The sequence below is a fragment of the Cinclus cinclus genome, chromosome 2, assembly GCF_963662255.1.
Source record: "Cinclus cinclus chromosome 2, bCinCin1.1, whole genome shotgun sequence".
Classification (NCBI taxonomy): Eukaryota; Metazoa; Chordata; class Aves; order Passeriformes; family Cinclidae; genus Cinclus; species Cinclus cinclus.
In genome coordinates this window covers 21,769,205-21,789,489 of record NC_085047.1, presented here as the reverse complement: position 1 = coordinate 21,789,489, position 20,285 = coordinate 21,769,205, and the positions used below count along the sequence as shown (strand labels likewise).

At 47.5% G+C, this 20,285-nt stretch overlaps 1 protein-coding gene across 1 annotated transcript; it reads left to right on the top strand.

Moving 5' to 3' along the window:
• The first annotated feature begins 704 nt into the window (after nt 1–704).
• SLC19A2 (solute carrier family 19 member 2) lies at nt 705–9,823 on the top strand. Its single transcript, XM_062512437.1, has 6 exons — nt 705–890; nt 997–1,602; nt 4,615–4,837; nt 8,257–8,449; nt 9,308–9,449; nt 9,686–9,823. The coding sequence occupies exons 1-6, from the start codon at nt 705–707 to the stop codon at nt 9,809–9,811; spliced, it is 1,476 nt and encodes a 491-aa protein (XP_062368421.1). The 3' UTR covers nt 9,812–9,823.
• The last annotated feature ends 10,462 nt before the right edge of the window (nt 9,824–20,285 follow it).

The following is a 20,285-nucleotide window of genomic DNA, read 5'->3' as shown; positions in this document are numbered from 1 at the left end:
GAGAACAAACCGTAGGCATAAAGTAGGAAGCCCTAGCAGTGGTAGCAACGTCATGGAGATCAAGGAGTGGAGCAAAGGGAAAGGAAAATCACGTAGATAGAAAGGAATAGATTGAGAAGAAAAACAGCAAATAGTTCAGAGGATTGGAAAAGCTCTAAGAACAGTAGTACTGGGCGAAACTTTAGATAATTACTTCGAATGTGATAGTTTTATTTCCCCTGATTGTCTTAATATTTCTTCTGAGGTGCTAATCTAATATTTCTAAAGGTGCTGCTTTATTAAACCATAAAAGTGATTCAAGCTCTTATCTCGCGAAAGGGAAGAAAGCGGTAGAGGACAGCAGCCGAAAGCTCAAACAAGCCCAGCACAGCCGGCAGAGGTCTCTGTGCGGAGAAGGTTCCCTGGGACGGCTAGTACCTGCCCCGCTGGAACGGGGGTAGGAGGAGCTCTGGCGGCAAGCCATATGCGGGGAACCCGGGCCTTGCCCCGCCCCCCCTCCGGCGCGTGCGATCTTTGGCCCCGCCCGGGGGGCGGACTCACCCAATCCGAGCACGGTGCGCGGCCTCGTCCCCCCAGCCTCGGCCAATCAGTGTGGGGCGCAGCGCTGCGGACCGCGGCTATGGCCGCCTCGCGGGAAGTGACCGGGACGCGCCCGCGCTGGCGCCTCCGGCCCCGGGAGTGACCCTGGCCCGGCCCGGCGCGGCATGGCGGACTCCCACGGGGGGCGGCCAGCGCGGCGCTCCGCCCAGGCTGCCAGCGCCAGTGCATGCTGCTGGGCGCTGCCCACGGCGCTGCTCTGCGCCTACGGTTTCTTCTGCAGCGTGCGGCCGTCGGAGCCGTTCCTCACCCGGTACCTGCTGGGGCCGCGTAAGAACCTTTCCGAGACCCAGGTACCCGGGTGTCTTCCTCCCCCCAACCCCCCAGCGGGGTGTTTGTCTGTGTGTTGTTCGCAGTACGTGGGTGCTGGCGGTCACCGCCGTCTTTTCCCTCCCGCAGGTGTTCAACGAGATTTACCCGGTGTGGACTTACTCCTACCTGGCGTTGCTATTCCCCGTGTTCCTGGCCACGGACTACCTGCGGTACAAGCCTGTGGTCCTGCTGCAGGGCCTGAGCCTCATCGTCACCTGGTTCATGCTGCTGTACGCCCAGGGGCTGCGGGCTATCCAGTTCCTCGAGTTCTTCTACGGGATGGGGACTGCCACCGACATCGCCTATTATTCCTACATCTACAGTGTCGTCGATATCAAGGTGTACCAGAAGGTCACCAGCTACTGCCGAAGTGCCACCCTGGTGGGCTACACAGTGGGCTCGGTGTCTGGGCAGGTGCTTGTGTCAGTGGTGGGATGGTCTCTCTTCAGCTTGAACGTTATCTCCTTAACCAGCATATCCATTGCCTTTGGAACGGCGTGGTTCCTGCCCATGCCACAAAAAAGCCTTTTCTTTCACCACCTCTCAAGTCAGCGGCTTAGTTGTGAAATGAAGGTCATGGACTGTAAAAATGGAGCGGCTGTCCAAGATCATCCTGATGTGCAGAGAGCACCTGGCTGGGAGGATGAGACAAAAGTTCCCTTAAATGGGGAGGGGCATTCAGTGGAAAAACAGGTGAGTGGTGCCCTGAATTTACATGAGTAGAAGATGCCATACTGATGTGGTTGTCATGCATGCATATATGTATGTACCAGTAGAGATATAACATCTAACAGCGAAAAAATATTCCTTTACTTATCCCACTGACTTATTTATGGCACAAGGAGAATTATTACTGGCGTCTCTTTGCTGTTTGAGCATGATAGACTGCTCCTTAGTTTTTTCTGAAATTGCTCTTCACGTCTCACAAGGCTGCAGTTTGAATGCCATGGGCATCAGATTGCTATCCAATGGTACAAAGCAAGGGACATCTCTGGGACACTGAATTTTGAGCATATGTCCAAACTCTGTGTGTGCTTCTGGATGCACCCAGTGACTTGCAGAAAAGGGGCAATTCTTCTTGTACTCAGATTTTGACATTGTTACTCCAACTGTTGTGAGAGTTGTGCTGTAATATGCTGTGTAATAATTGGTGTTTATTGTATGATCCTGGAAAGAAACAGGTCTAGGAAGGAAACTGCAGTAGTTCTTGAGGACCCTTGGAAGCAGACATTGATTAGTTACAGAAGGGCAGAATGTGGATAAATTACAGGAAGCATATCTGCATGATATCAGCTTAATGCAGCCCCTGAGAATGCCAAGGTAGTGTGCTGACTTGAGCTTTTTGTGGGCTTCATAACTTGGCAAAGTCATTTGTATGGAAACAAGTGCAGGGACTCTTGCTTGGTGGAGAGATGTGCTAGGTCCCACCATGTGTGAGCAGCCTCCAGTTTTGAGGCCCAGTGTGAATGTGTAGTTGCCTGCTGGGCAGGTTCCTACTGGCCACACTGCTCAAGGGAATGCAAACGTGGAGATTCCTGGCATGGGGATTTGAGGCCCTGGGGAGAGGCTAACCTTGCTCCTCGGACAGAAGGAGGCCATGCTGGTTCTGAGGACAAGCCAGAAGGTAAGCACAGCTGCTGGATTAGTCAGCAGTGGGTATTTCTTAGCAAGTAAGCCACAGTTAGCTGGTTTGGGGGAGGCAGCATCCAGGGCTGTTTTCTGCTTCTCTAGCTACAGCTAGGAATTAAGGATATTAACATTCCAGGGACGTAATCCTGCCCCATCCAGCATGATCTTGTGTAAGCAAGGGTATTTTTACCTGTGTTATGCTTGTGTGCTGAAGGGTATTTGTTAAGACAAATTCTGTGCCATAAACATATAACTTATCCATCCCTTTTTTAAGTTTGTCTTACTCCTGTTCTGTGAGAGTACATGTACTACCAAAGTAGTGGAGAGAAGTTTAGAAAAGGAACAAGTACACCTGCCTAACTCCCCAGAGGCCACTTACACCAGGTGCTGAAGGCTGAGGAGCACTGGTGTGTGATGATTGTACTTCTTACTGAGGTAACAGTGACCATTTTCACAAACATGGATGCCTGTAGGAATAATTGTACTGTGCCAGGCCAGGGCACAGCAGGTCTTTCTACCTTACCAGACACATGCTTGGGGCTGAATAGCCAAATCAGTTTTTGCACTGTGTGTGACTGTTTCCTCCTCTTGTTTTCCTGCACCTAAACTTGAGCTTCATGTGAAATCATCTGTGTGAGAGTATGTGCTAAAGTCATATTGCCACGAGCTCACCTCTTCCCAAGCTGCTCTTTTGTGTTTTGGAGGAATGGTATGCACGTGCAGAGCAAGAGTTAGGCCATTGACAGAGCACTGGTGGGACTATGTGGTGATTAATAAAGATGCTTAGAAGTAACACTTGAAGGGGTGGAAGGAAGGAAGTTCAGGACAGGTTTCAGGCTGTGGTCTTTTGGGCTTTTGGTAAAAAAATATTTTGAAATTAGTTTTATTGCTCATGGAAAATAGTCTCTCCCAGGCACACACTGCATTATTCCCCCAGGGAAAGGACATGATGCCAAGAGCTCAAAATTGCTGCTGCTGTCTGGAAACCACTCTGAAACTGGACATGTGACAGCACAATGTTATGAGCAATAGCTCAGTCCTGTGACAATGCTGTGTGTTTCCCTGCAGGGAATCCAAGTTCACAGGGGCCTGAGGTGCTGGGTGGGCCTTGGGGCTCTGCCCAGTCTCGTATGAAGTAACTGCTCCCCCTACGCAGACTGGAAGGGTCTTGCCCTACAGAGTCTACACTATGTCTGTACATGTGTGCATGCAGCAAATGTAACCAGGAACTTTTGTCTACAAAGTAAAGATATGCTCTTTTTCTCTGTTGCTGTTGACATAAAGTGGTAAAGAACAGGACTGTAACAGTCTGTATGTAAAAAGCAGTTTTGATAGTTGTCATCCTCTGTTGCTAGAATTGATCTATTTTCAGTTATTTTTAAGGGTCTGTCCCCTTTCATGCTCTTTCTAGAAATATTTGGAGTGGAAAGCTTCATTTTTTTTATCTCATGCCATTTGTCAGGGCACTTGCATGTACCAGAGCTGCCATTTGCAACAGCAATGTCTGGTGGAAGCTTCCTTTTAGATCCCTAGGTGACATCTCTCACCTTCTTGAAGCCTTGGTGAGCTTTAACAGGGATAGAGTGTGTGGGAATGAGATTGCTTCTTTGGGTATTTCTAAACTCCCAATCCCTGTTCTAAAGAACATCAACTTATTTGGGGACAGATATCGTTCTCTGTGCTACAAAATTTGCTTAAATTTGAATCAGACTTAAAATTGTCAGTGATATTTTTTTGCCTTTATAATGTAAATGGCTGGCTTCTAATCCTGTCTTGTCAAATTGGATATTGTGTTCTATTCGCTGGTGTTACTTCACTTGCTCACATAACATGGTCTCTGCTGGGGAGAGCCAGAGATGGAGGAGTGTTTGGGACTGAACCCTTCCTGTGCTTGTAAGGATAGGGCCCTGTTTGGCACAGGGACTGTGGGATGGGAAAGCTTTTTATTCATCACTCTGTGGGGGGGTTTTGTGTCCAAGAGTGGTATTGTCGCTCAGTGAGCAGACCACCTGAAAGGGGCAATTTTGTGGAGCAGTGTGAATTCATTCTCTCCCCTTCCTTCTCCAATCTATGCAGAAGCAGAAAGTAGACATCATAAAGGTGCTCAAAGATCTCTGGCGGGACTTCCTGCAGTGCTACTCTTCCAGGACCATGCTCTGCTGGTCTGTGTGGTGGGCACTGTCCACCTGTGGCTACTTTCAGGTCATCAACTATGCTCAGGGCCTGTGGGAAATGGTGCTGCCTTCTCAAGGAGTGGACATCTACAATGGTGCTGTGGAGGCGGCCTCAACACTCCTGGGTAAGCTTCTGCTTAGCTCCTGCTCTGCTGTGGGAAATGTCTTGTTTCCCTCAAGGTCACTAGAGCATGATTTGGAAGTGCCATGCATTCCCCCAGGCATGCAGGAGAGGTAAACCTTGCATTCGGGGTGAGTCATCCCTGACATGCACAGGTAGGGTACTCAGTGTGAGTTAGTTGCTGAAGCAGCCCTGATTCTTGTAATCCAGTACATCGGTGTTTAGAGGAAATTCCCAAGCCAATCTTCATTCTGAAATACTTGTCAGAAGGCTCCACTTTCATCATGACAGTGGGGTTATGTTTGTTTTAGCCGCTCAGAATCAGACATGGTGTGTTTGGTTTTCCTCCAGGAGCCTATGAAGGTTTCCTGTATGTACACAGCATGCAGTGAGCCATGTTTAGTCATTTCAGCACTGTTAGGAGCAGAAGCTATTAAGATGAAAGAAGATGGTTTACTTGAAAGGGACAGGTAGGTCAGTTCAACACAAGCATTCATCTATGAAGTTTTTTAATACTTTCATTACCAGAACTAGGACAATACCTTTTTAAAATAGCTAACATACCCTTACAGAGGTTTTCTTGATATTCCTGCAGCGTGTCTCTTTTCTTTGATGGAGTCATTATTCCATCACCTGCTGTGGACATTACCTACTTGTGGGCAAAAGAAACCAAGGTTTCACACAAACAAATTATTAGTGCTCTGTTGGGTGTGCTCAGCCCCTTCTTGGAGTTCAGTAGGAAGCTGTGTCTGGTTTATAGTTCTAAAAGCTGGTCCATAACACATTGTTAGTTGAGTTTGAAGCTGCTGGCAACTTGAGGACTTTGTCTATTTAGTCCTTGATGTGCTAAACCTGCCCTAAAATAGCTTGCTCTCATACACTGTTTCTCCACTCTAGCATGAGCCTGTGGCTCTTACTTCTTGTTTGGACTGGCTTCCTATACCATACTACCTTTGTCCCAGAAGGAGAAAAATTGGTATCAAGGAAAAGAAGACCCATAATGTGGCCTAATAGCAGCACAATTTAAAAAATAAAAAAAGGGGGAAGGGTATTCTTCAAACCTTATAATGAACATATTTGATAACAAGGTCCTTTTTTAAAAGGCCTGTGAACAATGGACCTAAACTCTTATATGACTGAAGTTTTTAGTTTTCCATTTTGATTTTTTCTCAAGTATAATTTTTATAAACAGTTGAATCACTTTGAGTGGTGTTTTCAGGCAAATTAGCATGAACTGATCAAAAGACAGAATCCTTCCAGTTGACAGAGACTAAGTGCTTGAAAGAGGCAAAGTTGAATGAATTAATAGTCACAACTAAAAACTTGAAGTGTGTGACAGGAATGGAAGTTCTAACACCTGTTAAGAGTGAGCATGCAGTGACCTGACTTCCTAGGTGCTAGGGCAAATGCTTTAACTTCTGATTTCCAGTTTGAATTTATTAATGTGCTGTTTATTTATCTCTGATGTCATGCCAAGGTTGTATTTTAGGATAAAATCTTTGCTCTGGGCCCGACAAGACAGGTTTTTCTAGTTGTTCTTTGATAAAGTTAAGCTCTTTGTTCTCTTCCTTACTAGCCCATCTTTGCACCAAACCTGGTTTGAGTTGCATTCTTTTTAAGGTGGATAATCAGAATTGCACTCAACTTTATTCAGTGAGGTCTCAGACTTACAGAGGGATATGCTGTTCACTCTTCTCTCTGTACCAGAAATACCTCTTTTGCTGCATCCCAGATGTGAATTGCCATTTTTATTACTGTTAGTCATTCTGTGCTCAGTTAGGAGCAATGTTTGGCAACCTTTGCACTAGGTGCTGTTGTCATCTCTGCCCTGCAGAAAGGGTTTAATTGGCATGGTGACTCACGTAGCTGTCGGCTCCCTGTCCTGGGGAAGAGAAATAGTATTCCTTCTAGGGAGGGTAGCTGGCTGTTAGGTTGCATCCCTGCACCTTCTTCACAGTGTGGCAATCCTGTATTAGGTCGGGTTGTTAAACCACTGCATCAGATGAATGTGTCTCACTGGAAGACAGAGATTGAATATCTTAATTAGGTGTTGGGCTGATAGAACCTTGGCATGTAGGGAGAGTACAATTTCATGAATTGCCATGAGATCCTCATGCCTGTTCCCAAATTTCAGAATTGCTGAGACAGTAGGAAGAATGCTCTAGGACTTAGCTTCTTTTTGCATCTCAACAGTTTTGCTACTGGGAGAGCCAGACTTTCAAAGATGTTAGTCAGGTCATGTCACAGCAGGCACCAAGAAAACTGTAGTGGGGGAAAATAAATCCTTTCCCTTGGCATAGTGCCCTTCTTCACCAGTCTGCAAGACTGATGTAAGGTCTGACAGGATTGCAGGTTTTTGCAAACTGGTGGTTCATAAGGAGTCTTGGTGTGCTTGAAGGTTTTCTAAGACAGCATGCCACCTAAGGGCTACAAAGAGCTTAGATACTGCACTGTAGCACTTCTGTGCAGTGGTCTACTGCTGAACACAATCCTGTTTTTCAGAGATGTCCTGTAAACCTCCCTTTGTCAGTGTGCTGTTTGTCTGGTTTGCTGTGTACAGCCATTACGCTGTTGGTTGCCATTTGGCTTGTTTCCAGGACAAGACCTACTTGGAATGGGAATTTTCTATTAATGTAATATGTATTTAGGCTTCTCAGTAGTTGCACCTATTACAGCGCAAGAAACACACCTTGTCTGCTTCATTGAATTGCACAAAACCCCACATGCTTTCCCATCTTATGATTTGTCTTTCATCCCCATCCCCCTTCATAAAATCTAGACAGAGTTACAAACCTGTCTGGATTGTAAAGGATTGTTCTTGCACAATTGATAGTGCATGATTATACCCTGTGATTAGGCCACCTCTCAGGAGATGTGGATTTGGACTCCTCATCTTACTTACTCTTACATCCCAGTGTGGAGATGACAGTAAATGTAGGTTTTTCTGCTTCCTGGGAGAGAGCTCTAACAGCTGTGCATTAAAGTGAGTAGTGTCTTTCTCCCTCCTACCCTCTGCTAAAGCACCACTAAATAATAAGGTGACTGCTTTTGAGAAGCAGGGTTTGCATTTCTAAACAAAAATTGCCTGATTATTTACAGCACTGCCACAGTCAAGCACAGAGGACTGAGTGGCAGTGGTCTGAGGCCTGGGGTTGTTGTGCTTCTGGAGCCAGAGAGGAGACTTTAGAGGCAGTCAGCATTGACCTATGTATTTTTTTTTCCTGTTTCTGTGAAAGTAAGTGGGAGTTTACAGCAGAGTTCCAGGTGAGGGAGGGGTTGGGAAGGAGAGCTGCTAAGGTGTTCCCATGTGTGTCATCTGCTTCATTCATGTTTGGCTGTTAGAGGCTGTAGAGCTCCCAATGCACCATCTCCAAATTGCTCCAACTGTAATTACTAAGATTTATGGTTTCCTTCCCCTCACAGGAGCTGTTGCAGTTGTTGTTGTGGGTCACATAAAAACATCCTGGGCAGTGTGGGGTGAAGTGGCACTTGCCCTGTTCTCCTTTCTTATTGCTGCTGCTGTGTATGTCATGGACACTGTTCGTAACATCTGGGTGTGCTATGGATCCTATGTCATCTTCAGAATTATCTACATGATGCTAATCACAATAGCAACGTGAGTATCTCTGTAATGTAAACTGCTCTCAAGGTTACAGCTTGTAACAAGAGTCTGTTGCAAGGGTTTGTGTTGTTATTCAGGTTGGAAACTGAGGCATAGAGATATGTTTGGCTGGCAGTGTGCCCAAGCTTAAAATTTCCCAAGCACACTTGGCAGCTTGAAGTGACTACTTCTAAATATTAGATAGTGCTAATTGGTAGGGGGATGTTTTTCGTAAGCGTGACTTGAGTGAAGTGTAAATAGATGAGGAAAGGACAATGCCTTGCCTGGACTGAAGCATCAACTTCCCCAAACCTGTAGGAAAACTACTTCAATGTTATTTGTCACTTTGGGGAGGAAAGCACAGCTGGTTTTTGAACCACAAAATCACTCCAAGACAGCTCAAGCACAAGAAGAGGAGTGATGCTGAAACTGGCAACTGCAAAGGGAGTTCTGGTTAGGATGCAAAAGGTTATGGACCACACAGCAACAGACTGAAGATTTGAGATTGCCAACAGTTCTCTGGGGTCAGAGTGCATTGCATCTTCTTTACATGACAAGAGCTTTAACATCAGACAGCAGGGCTGCTTTAGTAACACTGAAACCCACTGAGTTCTCTAAATGGTGGGCTGGGTTGTTCGTTTGCTTTCTAAAAAAAGGGTTGCATGTGTCTGTGGGTCTCTTCTAGCTTCTCAGTCCATTGTGATCCTATTTAGAAACAGACACTATCTGTGCAAGATAATTTAGCTGTGGAAAATATTAAACCAGTCAATATAACTCCTCAGGTTGCAAAGTCATTCTGTCTAGAACCATTCCTGCCATTTGTGCATTTCTCTCCTTTTTCCCTTGTGGTTCTGTTCATCCCTTTCTTTCTAGGTTCCAGATTGCCACAAATCTCAGCGTGGAGCGGTATGCCCTGGTGTTTGGGGTCAATACTTTCATTGCCTTAGCACTTCAGACTCTGCTCACTGTGATTGTTGTGGATGCCAGTGGGCTTGGCTTGGACATCTTCACCCAGGTATGATAGATGCTCTTACCTTTATTGATGGGAGGTGAGGAAAGGAGGAAGATAAACCAAGCTGTAAAGCTTCTCAGCTACCTGTTTCTGGGTCAAGGATTTGACAGAGAAATAACCTCCTGCTCCTGATATTTTAGAAGTGGAAGGGAACTCATTTATTTCACTAGCATTCCTATATACCTGGTAGCTACTTGGTTTAACCACCTCTTTTTATTTTCTTTCCCTGTTCTCTGCAGTTCATGATTTACGCCTCTTACTTTGCGGCCATCTCACTGCTGTTCTTGGTCAGTGGCATCTGCAGTATTGTGAGAGCTTACAGAAGACAAGAGCAGGTGCAAAGCAGATCTCGTGAAAGCCAGTAGTGCACCAAGCAAAGACTCTTGGGGACTACATATGAAGATATAGGTCTTTTTTTAATCTCTGCCTTTTCTTCCCAAGACAGTCACCTTAATGGTGACTGATCCATAAAAATTATCTATATTTATACTATATTAGTAGCACATTTTAGAAGGTAAATGTATTAGCTCTTACATAAGTAAGAACAAATATCTTCTTTCTAAAATGTATTTTGTTCTTCTGTTGCATGTATGGGATGTGCAGCAAAGAACAGCAAGTTTTCTCAAACAGTGAAGACCTTGAGAGGTTTTAGTTTAACACTGTCCATCTGTAGGCAGTTTTGTGATTGTCTGGTCAGCTGCTGCTCTCCATCATGAGGTGCTGCTACAGGGCAGAAATAAGGACACAGTAACAGACCTTCCTATGAAGAGCCCCAGGCCTGGGATAGGAGATGGCCTGAGGACTATGCTCTGAAGCATGACTCTCACTGAAGCTGCCCTGTGATGCTGGATGCTCTGTTTTGAGGACTGGTACAGTTACGTTTCTGCATACACACATGCTTCCTTGAGGACCTTGTACTGTTTCTCCTGTTCTGGTCTGTCTTCCCTGCTGCCAGAGGTTTACCTTAGCTGATCATGGTGCTTCCCCAAAAGCATAACTGTGTCCTGGGGCAATTTGTGGCACTGGTGGATGGGCTGTCAGCAGCACTACTAGTGCCTTGAAGGCCTGTGCCCAAGGGACTGTAACTGGAGGGGAAACTTAGGGGAAGTTGAAATAAGCAAAATGCCAATTCAAGGGACCCTTGGATAACTTTGCCTTTGTCCCTTAGGGCTACAGGTTCCTGTGATTACAGGAGTCATTGCTTCACAATCCATGGGCTGGTCTGTTTCAGGGGGTGGTGTATGTTAGTATAGTACTGAGAAGGAAGGTAACTCACAGGACTTTAAGCTATTCTTTGTGCCCTTAGAGAATTGTGACTGGTGATTTAATTGACAGCTTCAATTATGGTAGTTAGCAGAATGACTGCCTAAGGCTTTGGAAAATGATTATGGTCTGTCATTTTTCCACTGTTATTTTAAAATGCCTTTATGCTTCTTGTGGGTCTCTGTCCGCTAGTTCTACCTCTTCTTTCCACATGAGCAGAACAATGAATGTTTAGAGTGGGCAATTCTTTTGTTTTGTCCAGTTTATGCAATTTGGGACTTGCCTCATATCTCTTTTTAAAAATAATTTATTTTTTCCAAATTGCTTCAACACTGAAGACAAGTTGCACAGAGTTGTCCTGGGCTTGGGCATCTGGATACTCAGGCAGCATGACCAGCACAGCAACAAATGCCTATGGAGTGTACCTGTTGCTGGGCAGGTGGTGAGTTTAAGTGTACAGGAAAGCTGTCAAGGGAGAAGGTGCAATGCAATCTTTCCTTCTGTGCCTTCTCTCTGTGTGTTTGTTAGAGTTCCTTTCTTCTTTCAGCTAAAGCAGCTTTGATTCATGACCTGCTTTTAGTGCCATGGAGACTTCACAGTATTGGGGTTGGGAAGGTGTTTTCCCCCCGGCTGGAACATTTCTCATCACCTTCCATGAGCCTCAGCCTTTTCTGCACAAGGCATGTGATTAATGTGTTTTGCATGTGCTGCCTGGGATCCAGGGAGCCCTTCCAGGCTGGCTGCTCAGGGGATCCCACTCCCCAAAGCTTTTCTTTCTGCAGGCTGCCTCCTGAAACAGCCCCCTAAAGAGGGGCTTAGCTGCACTGGCATTTACACATGTAAACTTAACTGCCTTATCCTGAAATGGAAACTTGAAGCCACCCATGTATATATTCCTTTCTCTACAGTTATTTGTTTTAAAAAAAAATACAATCTGAAGTCATGAAATGCTAGCTGATGAGTTGTCCGGGGACAGGGATAGTCTGTCCTTTGAGTTCCTTGGTCTGATGGCAGTTGGAGCAAGGCAGGGGGAGTGGATGTACAGCACTTCTGTCAAGTGCCAAAAGGAGCAGCTCAATTTTAATCATACTTTCCATACAGAGATCAAATCTTTGATGGGGAACAGCCCAGTTATTTTAAAAGCAAGTCACAGATTAACTAATGACTTAGAGCAATGTAAATGATTTTTGTATCAAAGTAATGAAACCATGGCAACTACAATAGAAAGGCTTGCTATGCTGTGTATGTCTTCAGGCCCACAATGTATGGAAGCCACACCTGAGGTTCTGAGCTGTGCTGTTGCTATGGTGATGAGGTGACTATAGAGCCTGATTGGAGCTGTATGCAGAGTTAACAATGATGCCTATGAAAATCTGTAACCATGTGGACATTGTTGGTTTCTAATTAAACAGCTATTTTTGTGAAATAATAATACTCTGTGGACAGTGTTTTTTTTTCTATTTTGATACCCTGCTAATCCACAGCACTGCTGCTGCAGGTTGTTCTGAGCATCTTTGTAACAAAGATAAAAACAACTTGGGACAAAACATGCAGAAGAAGAAAGGCTTCAAGAACCTGGCTTGTGCAGGTTTGCATAACTCTGTGTAAGTGTCTTGTATTGGGGATTCTTAAGTGCTGAGCAGTCTAGAAGCACCACTCTAATTCCAGTGCAGAACTGGTCTGGTGAGGGAGATCATCACACACCGATACAGCGTGGCCCTGGTCAGGATGCTCTGGTCTAACTGGAGGTGACAGTAAGGGAAAGCAAGTGTAGGTTTGCCATGCAGGAGAACCTTTATACTTACATTGATCTAGTTACAAAATTGAGGCCTTAAAGGAGAAATTGTGTAAGCTCCCCATCGTAGCACACCCTGCCTTGGAAGACTCCTGTGCTGTATTTCTAGAAGGCGTGGTTTATACTTCATAGTATAGGCCTGACTGGAGGGCACAGTGGTTTGTGTGGGTAGTAGCCCAACAAGCCCACTGCACAACACCAACAGCAAGAGAAAAAGGATGTTCTGGGGAGGAAAGGGGAGGGAGACTTTCTTCAGAGCTTTATTGCTGAAGGACTGCTGGCATATCAGGTCTGTTCTGAATTTCATTCATCTGGGTGAATACAGGAGTCAGCTGTGGAGTTTCTTGACAGTGGGGAATTAAAATCTCTGTTTGCATATGTTAGGAATATAAACAGTAGGTGAAACATTACCCTTAAGGTGGGTTCAAGTGTTTCTCATCTGGTGCTGGTGAAAGGCTGCACTATCCTGCAAGTGAAGCAAGTCCACGTGAACTGTGGCAATCCTTGCTCCTCCCATCACATCCTGCCGTATCCTATACAGCTGAGAGAGCTGAAAGGGGCACACAGCTGCTCTGAAGGAGAGGAATTTCTACACTGGAGATAGAGCACACAGAGAGGTTTGGTAGGGATAAACACTACGTGTGGCTGTCTGCCTGGGATGCTGTGGGTTTCTTGGTTCCATTTGATGCTGGGGGCTGCTGGAGGTGAGTGTTACAACTGGATCACTATCCTGCACTGGATTTGCTACGATGCTGGTAGGATGAGGTGTAGTTCTGGAGATTACTGCTACAGTGAGAGACTGGGTGCTGGGCTTCTTCTGTCCAAAGAGCAAGGAATAGTAAGAGCTGCCAGAGGCTACTGTTTCAGGAGCAGCACCACTGCTGTCCCCCTGGGCTAGCAGTGGCTGTGAGAGCTTGCCAGGGCAAGGCAGGGTTACACTCAACCCCTGCTATGGCTGGGTGCATGTGTGGCACAGCCGGCTGCTCTGGCAGTGCCCCCGGGGAAAGGGAAGGGCTCTGTGTGGAAGAGGTTGTGTTTTCTTCTCTATTGGTGTGATTGTAGCCAGGTACTGGGAAGAAAAGAGGGACTTTGGCTATGGAAAGGGCAGGAGACTGGATGTGCTGAACCCTGCTCCCAGTGGCTTTTGACAGTGTCAACTGTTTCCTTCACCACATAAAAAGCTATTAAGGTGCTTGTTTAACGTTGCTCTGGAGGTGTTACACAGCTTTTCTCTGTGAAACACTCATTCTACATGGATCTGTTCCCTGAACACAGTGTCTGATACATTAGTGGCATGCAAAACAGCAGCCAACATGTCGAGGTCTGTCTTTGGAGTCCTGCACTGCTTTACTGTTGTTTTTGTTCATTTTTCATAATCATGCTCTGCAGCTTCCTCACATAAGGGAACATCTGAAAACCTACATTTAATGACCTGTGCGTTAATAAATGCATGGATGAATTTTGATTGACCTTAGTTATTATTATAAAACATGGCAGCTTGACATGCCAACAATGGGATCTAATCTTTGTCTTAATCATACTGATTTGTAATTAGTCACATAAAGCATCTCATGTAAATGAAAAATATAGCACTGGCTTTTAAGATGAATGATAGTCTTACAATAAAAGCAGAGCAGAAAGCTTTGGTACTGTACCCAGTTATCTGTATTTTAGTCTGCTATGAACTTGTCAAAATGAAATGTGGAAGATCAGAAATTCAGCATATTGCCTTCAAGGGTGGGATAACTGGGTGAGGTCACTGGTTGAAATTCTCCAGGTATAGCAGGAACCATTGCCAAACAGGTAATTGAGAATTATCTCTGGTAAGTGTAAGGGAGCCCTTCCAGCCCACTAGAGCCAATGTCAAAACATGGTTTTCTTTTTCATGGTATGGTGTAGGATGAGCAGAAACCCTGAGGTCATGGAGTCCAGCCTCCTCCTATACCATGTGGCCTATTATGACAGATGTTTTCAGAGAATTCGTGAACCCCACTTTAAAGAAGTTCAGCTTTTCTGTCCTGTGTGACTTTGAGTGAAAGGGTGACCCTACTTGAGTTACTCTCAGAGTTATCAAACTGGTTTTGTGGCTGTTTTCTGCCTGTATTTTCTTCATTAACATTAACCCTTTAGTACAGGGGAGGTACTGCGCTCTGAGGTGTGTGGCCTTGTAGACAGTCATCCTTTGCTTTACCAGGCCAGCGTATTCAGAACTTGGGGCCATGACCATGTGAGGGACAGTCTGAGGGGCACCATGTCATTGCTGCAGTGAGAACTCCCTCCCTTGCTCTCTCCCCCTTTCCCCAGCAGAGGGGTCCCTGCTACTGCAGCCCAGGCTGGTAGGAGGGCTGAGGAGGGTCATCCCCCCTGTCCTGGTTTGAAGGACAGGTGTTTGCCAAGGAAAGCAGAAGCTTCCCCTTGGACTGAAAGAAAATGTGATTCTTCCGATTATTATAATTTTGGAATTAAGAGAGCTCTCAGGCAAAGATATGGGGGTAGGAATAACAGTTCTTTACTAGTATATTTAACAAGACAAACAAGAACAACAAGAGCTATGAAATTACCCACAAACAGAACAGTAACTCAGTCCCAGTGTTTTTTGGCTGCAGGCACCTTTTCCCTGAGCTGCAGTTCCCAGTGCTGGGGGCGGGCAGGTCCCGCAGAGCCGCAGGAGGGCTGGGGGTGATGGCAGCTCTGTCCCAGGGGGAGAGAGAGATGGAGAGAGAGAGCCCTCCGCTCACGGTGTCGGTCCCGCTGCTCAGTAGAGTGCTGGATGGTGGTAGTTCACAGCGAGAAGACAGCCGGGCAGGGTCCAATGGTGGTTCCCCGACGCTGGGATGGGACAGAGAGGCAGGAGGCAGCGATCGTCCTTCTCGTCCGAACTCCGCGGGGGAAATGGGGCCGAGGCCCAGCCTTCCGCTTCCTCTTCTGGCTGTTTGAATCTCGCGGGCTTTCCCTCTTCCCTCCTGTCCCCTCCCCCTTGTCACCAGGGCCCAGTCAACAGGTATCTTAGCATGACAATGGGGAAAATTCCACAGAGGGAAAAAAAAAGAAAGAACTAACCCTCAACATTATCCACCCCGAATTTTCCCCTACCATCATGCCAAATCAAATTAAAAATCTTCAAATTATAGACATCCATACAGTTACAGATACAGGCACAGTATTGTAGGTAGTTCACCCTAAAACAAGGTCTCCTTGGGGTATGCATCTGGTCTTTCCATCCCTTTGCATGATCCACCAGGTATACCCTGGCCCTTGAGCAAAAACCACCCCCCAAATTGGATTGTCTTTGCTGGAGGCAGGGTTCACCCAAACAGTTTTTCCTAGCATACCTCTCATATGCACCACTGGAACCTTGTCCCCATCTGGTGTTCTCAAGGGCTCAGACTGGGCAGGGCCTGCTCGATTAGTGGAACCTCGGGTGTTCACTAACCATGTGGCCTTTGGTAGATTCATCTCCCAGTTTTTGAAAGTCCCCCCACCCAGTGCCTTCATGGTGGTTTTAAGCAGCCCATTGCACCATTCCACTTTCCCAGCCGCTGGTGCGTGATAAGGAATGTGGTACACCCACTCGATGCCGTGTTCTCTGGCCCAGGTGCTTATGAGGCTGTTCTTGAAATGAGTCCCATTGTCTGACTCAATTCTCTCAGGGGTACCATGTCTCCAAAGGACTTGTTTTTCCAGGCCCAGGATGGTGTTGCGGGCAGTGGCATGAGGCACAGGGTAGGTCTCCAACCATCCATTAGTGGCTTCTACCATGGTCAGCACGTAGCGCTTGCCTTGGCGTGTCTGAGGCAGTGTGATGTAGTCAATCTGCCAGGCCTCCCCATACTTATATTTGGACCACCGCCCCCCATACCAGAGGGGCTTCACTCACTTGGCTTGCTTGATGGCAGCACACGTCTCACAGTCATGGATAACCTGGGAAATACTGTCCATGGTGAGATCCACCCCTCGGTCTCGTGCCCACTTATAGGTAGTATCTCTGCCTTGGTGACCTGAGGCATCGTGGGCCCATCGAGCCAGGAACAACTCTCCCTTGTGTTGCCAGTCTAAGTCTATCTGTGACACCTCTATCCTTGCAGCCTGATCTACTTGCTCATTGTGTTGGTGCTCCTCATTAGCCCGACTCTTGGGGACATGGGCATCTACATGACGGACCTTTACGGGTAGCTTCTCTACCCGACTGGCAATGTCTTTCCACTCATCAGCAGCCCAGATTGGTTTTCCCCTACGTTGCCAGTTAGCTTTTTTCCATCTTTCCAGCCAGCCCCACAGAGCATTGGCTACCATCCATGAATCAGTGTAAAGGTAAAGCTTTGGCCACTTCTCTCTTTCAGCAATGTCCAGGGCCAGCTGAACGGCTTTGAGTTCAGCAAGTTGACTTGATCCACCTTCTCCTTCAGTAGCTTGTGCAACCTGTCGTGTGGGGCTCCATACGGCTGCTTTCCACTTGCGGTTCATCCCCACAATACGACAGGAACCGTCAGTGAAAAGAGCGTAGCGAGTTTCATCTGTTGGCAGTTGGTTGTATGGCGGGGCTTCATCAGCCCAGGTCACTTGTTCTTGCTCCTCTTCATTGGCAAGACGAAAATTTTCACCTTCTGGCCAGTTTGTAATTATTTCCAAAATCCCAGGGCGATTTGGGTTTCCGATACGGGCGCGCTGTGTGATGAGGGCAATCCACTTGCTCCATGTGGCATCGGTGGCGTGGTGGGTAGAGGGGACCTTCCCTTTAAACATCCACCCCAGCACTGGTAGTCGGGGTGCCAGGAGGAGCTGTGCTTCTGTGCCAATCACTTCTGAGGCAGCTTGAACTCCTTCATAAGCAGCCAAGATCTCCTTCTCTGTTGGGGTGTAGTTGGCTTCAGACCCTCTGTAACTTCGACTCCAGAATCCCAGAGGTCGGCCTCGGGTCTCACCAGGTACCTTCTGCCAAAGGCTCCAGGACAAGCCCTTGTTCCCGGCTGCAGAGTAGAGCACATTCTTCACCTCTGGTCCCGTCCTGACTGGGCCGAGGGCTACAGCATGAGCGATCTCCTGCTTGATCTGGGCAAAGGCTTGCTGCTGCTCAGGGCCCCAGTGGAATTCATTCTTCTTCCGGGTGACCAGGTAGAGAGGGCTCACGATCTGGCTGTACTCAGGAATGTGCATTCTCCAAAAGCCTATGGCACCTAGGAAAGCTTGTGTTTCCTTCTTGTTGGTTGGTGGAGACATCGCGGTGATCTTTTTGATGACCTCAGTGGGGATTTGGCGCCGCCCGTCTTGCCACTTTACTCCCAGGAACTGGATCTCTCGGGCAGGACCTTTGACTTTGCTCCTCTTGATGGCAAAACCGGCTCCCAGGAGAATCTGGATGATCTTTTCTCCTTTCTCAAATACTTCCATTGCCGTGTTCCCCCACACAATGATGTCATCAATGTATTGCAGATGTTCTGGAGCTTCACCCTTTTCCAGTGCAGCCTGGATCAGTCCATGGCAGATGGTGGGGCTGTGTTTCCACCCCTGGGGCAGTCGGTTCCAGGTGTACTGCACGCCCCTCCAGGTGAAAGCAAACTGAGGCCTGCACTCTGCTGCCAGAGGAATGGAGAAAAATGCATTGGCAATGTCAATGGTGGCGTACCACTTTGCTGCCTTGGACTCCAGCTCGTACTGGAGTTCCAGCATGTCCGGCACGGCAGCGCTCAGCGGTGGAGTCACTTCATTCAATGCACGATAATCCACAGTCAATCTCCATTCTCCATCAGACTTGCGCACAGGCCAGATGGGGCTGTTGAAGGGTGAGTGGGTTTTGCTGACCACCCCTTGGCCCTCCAGCTCACGGATCATCTTGTGGATGGGGATCACGGCATCTTGATTTGTCCTGTACTGCCGGTGGTGCACTGTGGAGGTGGCAATTGGCACTTGCTGCTCCTTCACCTTCAGGAGTCCCACTACAGATGGGTTCTCTGACAGTCCAAGCAAGGTGTTCAATTGCTTAATGTTTTCTGCCTCTACAGCAGCTATTCCAAAAGCCCACCTGAGTCCCTTTGGGTCTTTGTAATAGCCATTCCTGAGGAAGTCTATGCCTAGAATACACGGTGCCTCTGGGCCAGTCACAATTGGATGCTTCTGCCACTCTTTCCCAGTCAGGCTCACCTCAGCCTCCAGCAAAGTCAATTCCTGTGATCCCCCTGTCACCCCAGCAATAGAAACAGGCTCTTCCCCCACATGTTCTGATGGTATTAGGGTGACCTGTGAACCAGTGTCAACTAATGCCCTATGTTTTTGTGGCTCTGATGTGCCAGGCCATCGGATCCACACCGTCCAAAAGACCCGGTTTTCCCGTGCCTCTCCCTGGCTAGAGGCAGGGCCCCTCTAGCACTGGTTATTATTTCCTTCCTGGGCATACATGTTGGAGGTTCCCTCAAGGGGATCTGACAAATCATCCTCCCTTTTGTAATACCCTGCATCTTGGTTATGGGAAGTTGAGGCTACCTTCACTTTAGTGGAGCTTCCTTGGTTAGTGTTTCCCTCCTTGAGTTGACGCACCTGTGCTGCCAGGGCAGAAGTGGGTTTCCCATCCCACCTCCTCATGTCTTCCCCATGGTCACGTAGAAAGAACCACAGGTCAGCTCGTGGGGTGTATCCTCTCTCCTTAGCTGGGGGACGTTGGGCTCTAACTCTGGGATCTGTGACTCGCACTGGTGCTGCATTGACCTTCCTCATCTCCTCCCTCACCCCTCTTATCTCCTCCTTGAACTCCTCTCTGAGTTCCCTAATCACGGCAGAGACCTGAGCCTGCATTGGGCCATTCATTATACTCTCAAAATTTCTGAGCTTATCGGCAACAGAACCCACTGTCTCGTGGTTGGTGTCAGCATTAATGGCTGCAATGAATGTGGTGTATTGAGATGGCCCCAGGTGTGCCAGATTCCACAACATCTGCCCTGTGCACCTGACCTTGTCGGGGTCATTGTCATGTTGTCCACCCCTCCCAAAGAGTACTTCCAGTATTGCTACTTCTCTCAGCTGTTGGATCCCCTCCTCAGCGGTTTTCCAGCGCATTCTATGGTGGTGCTCCTGCATTCTCTCTCTATGGACAAACCTCTCTCTTACACTCATTAAAAGCCGCTCCCAGAGGGAAAGGGGGCCTGGTTCCCTTATGAATATGTGATCCACACCTGAGTCCTGGGTCAGGGGTCCCAAATTCCTTGCCTCAGTGCCATCCAGCTGCACACCTGTACCCATAAGGTCCCAGACCCGCAGTAACCACGTTGTAAAAGCCTCACGGCCCCTTCGTACAACATCTTTACGCAGATTACGGAGACTCTCGTATGACAGGGACTCTGTGACGATCTCAACCTCTGGCTCCCCTGCTGGTTGTGAGGGCCCTGCTTTCTGATCCTTATTATCTAGGTGCTTTGTTTTCACCTTAGACTTTCTAGTTTCCACGGGGGCAACTGCTGCTGGTTGTGAGTGCCCTTGCAGTTCAGCTGGAGCCTGGAGAGATGTAACATTTGTGGGTTCCACTGCTGCACCATCAGGTTCTCCCTCTTTAAGGCAGAGGGAGAGTTTCTCAAGAGCTGGGGAAAGGTACTCCTTCAGCATTTGGCCAATCTCCTTCACTAGAAACCCCACCCACTCTGGATGGTTCCTTTCTGAGGTGAGCTCTGGGGCAGAATCAGGCTCAGGGGCAACATCCTTAACCTCTGGGGCAGAATCCTTAGTCTCTAGGGCAGAATCCTTAGTCTCTGGGGCAGGGGCAGAGTCAGGCTCTGGGACAGAATCCTTAGTCTCTG

What these genes read in the sequence shown, in the direction of transcription:
- SLC19A2 (XM_062512437.1), top strand. Translation starts at nt 705, where the DNA reads ATGGCGGACTCCCACGGGGGGCGGCCAGCGCGGCGCTCCGCCCAGGCT. An exon ending in GGCGGCCTCAACACTCCTGG is followed by an intron (nt 4,838 to 8,256) that starts GTAAGCTTCTGC and finishes TTCCCCTCACAG; the next exon opens with GAGCTGTTGCAGTTGTTGTT. An exon ending in GCTTGGACATCTTCACCCAG is followed by an intron (nt 9,450 to 9,685) that starts GTATGATAGATG and finishes TGTTCTCTGCAG; the next exon opens with TTCATGATTTACGCCTCTTA.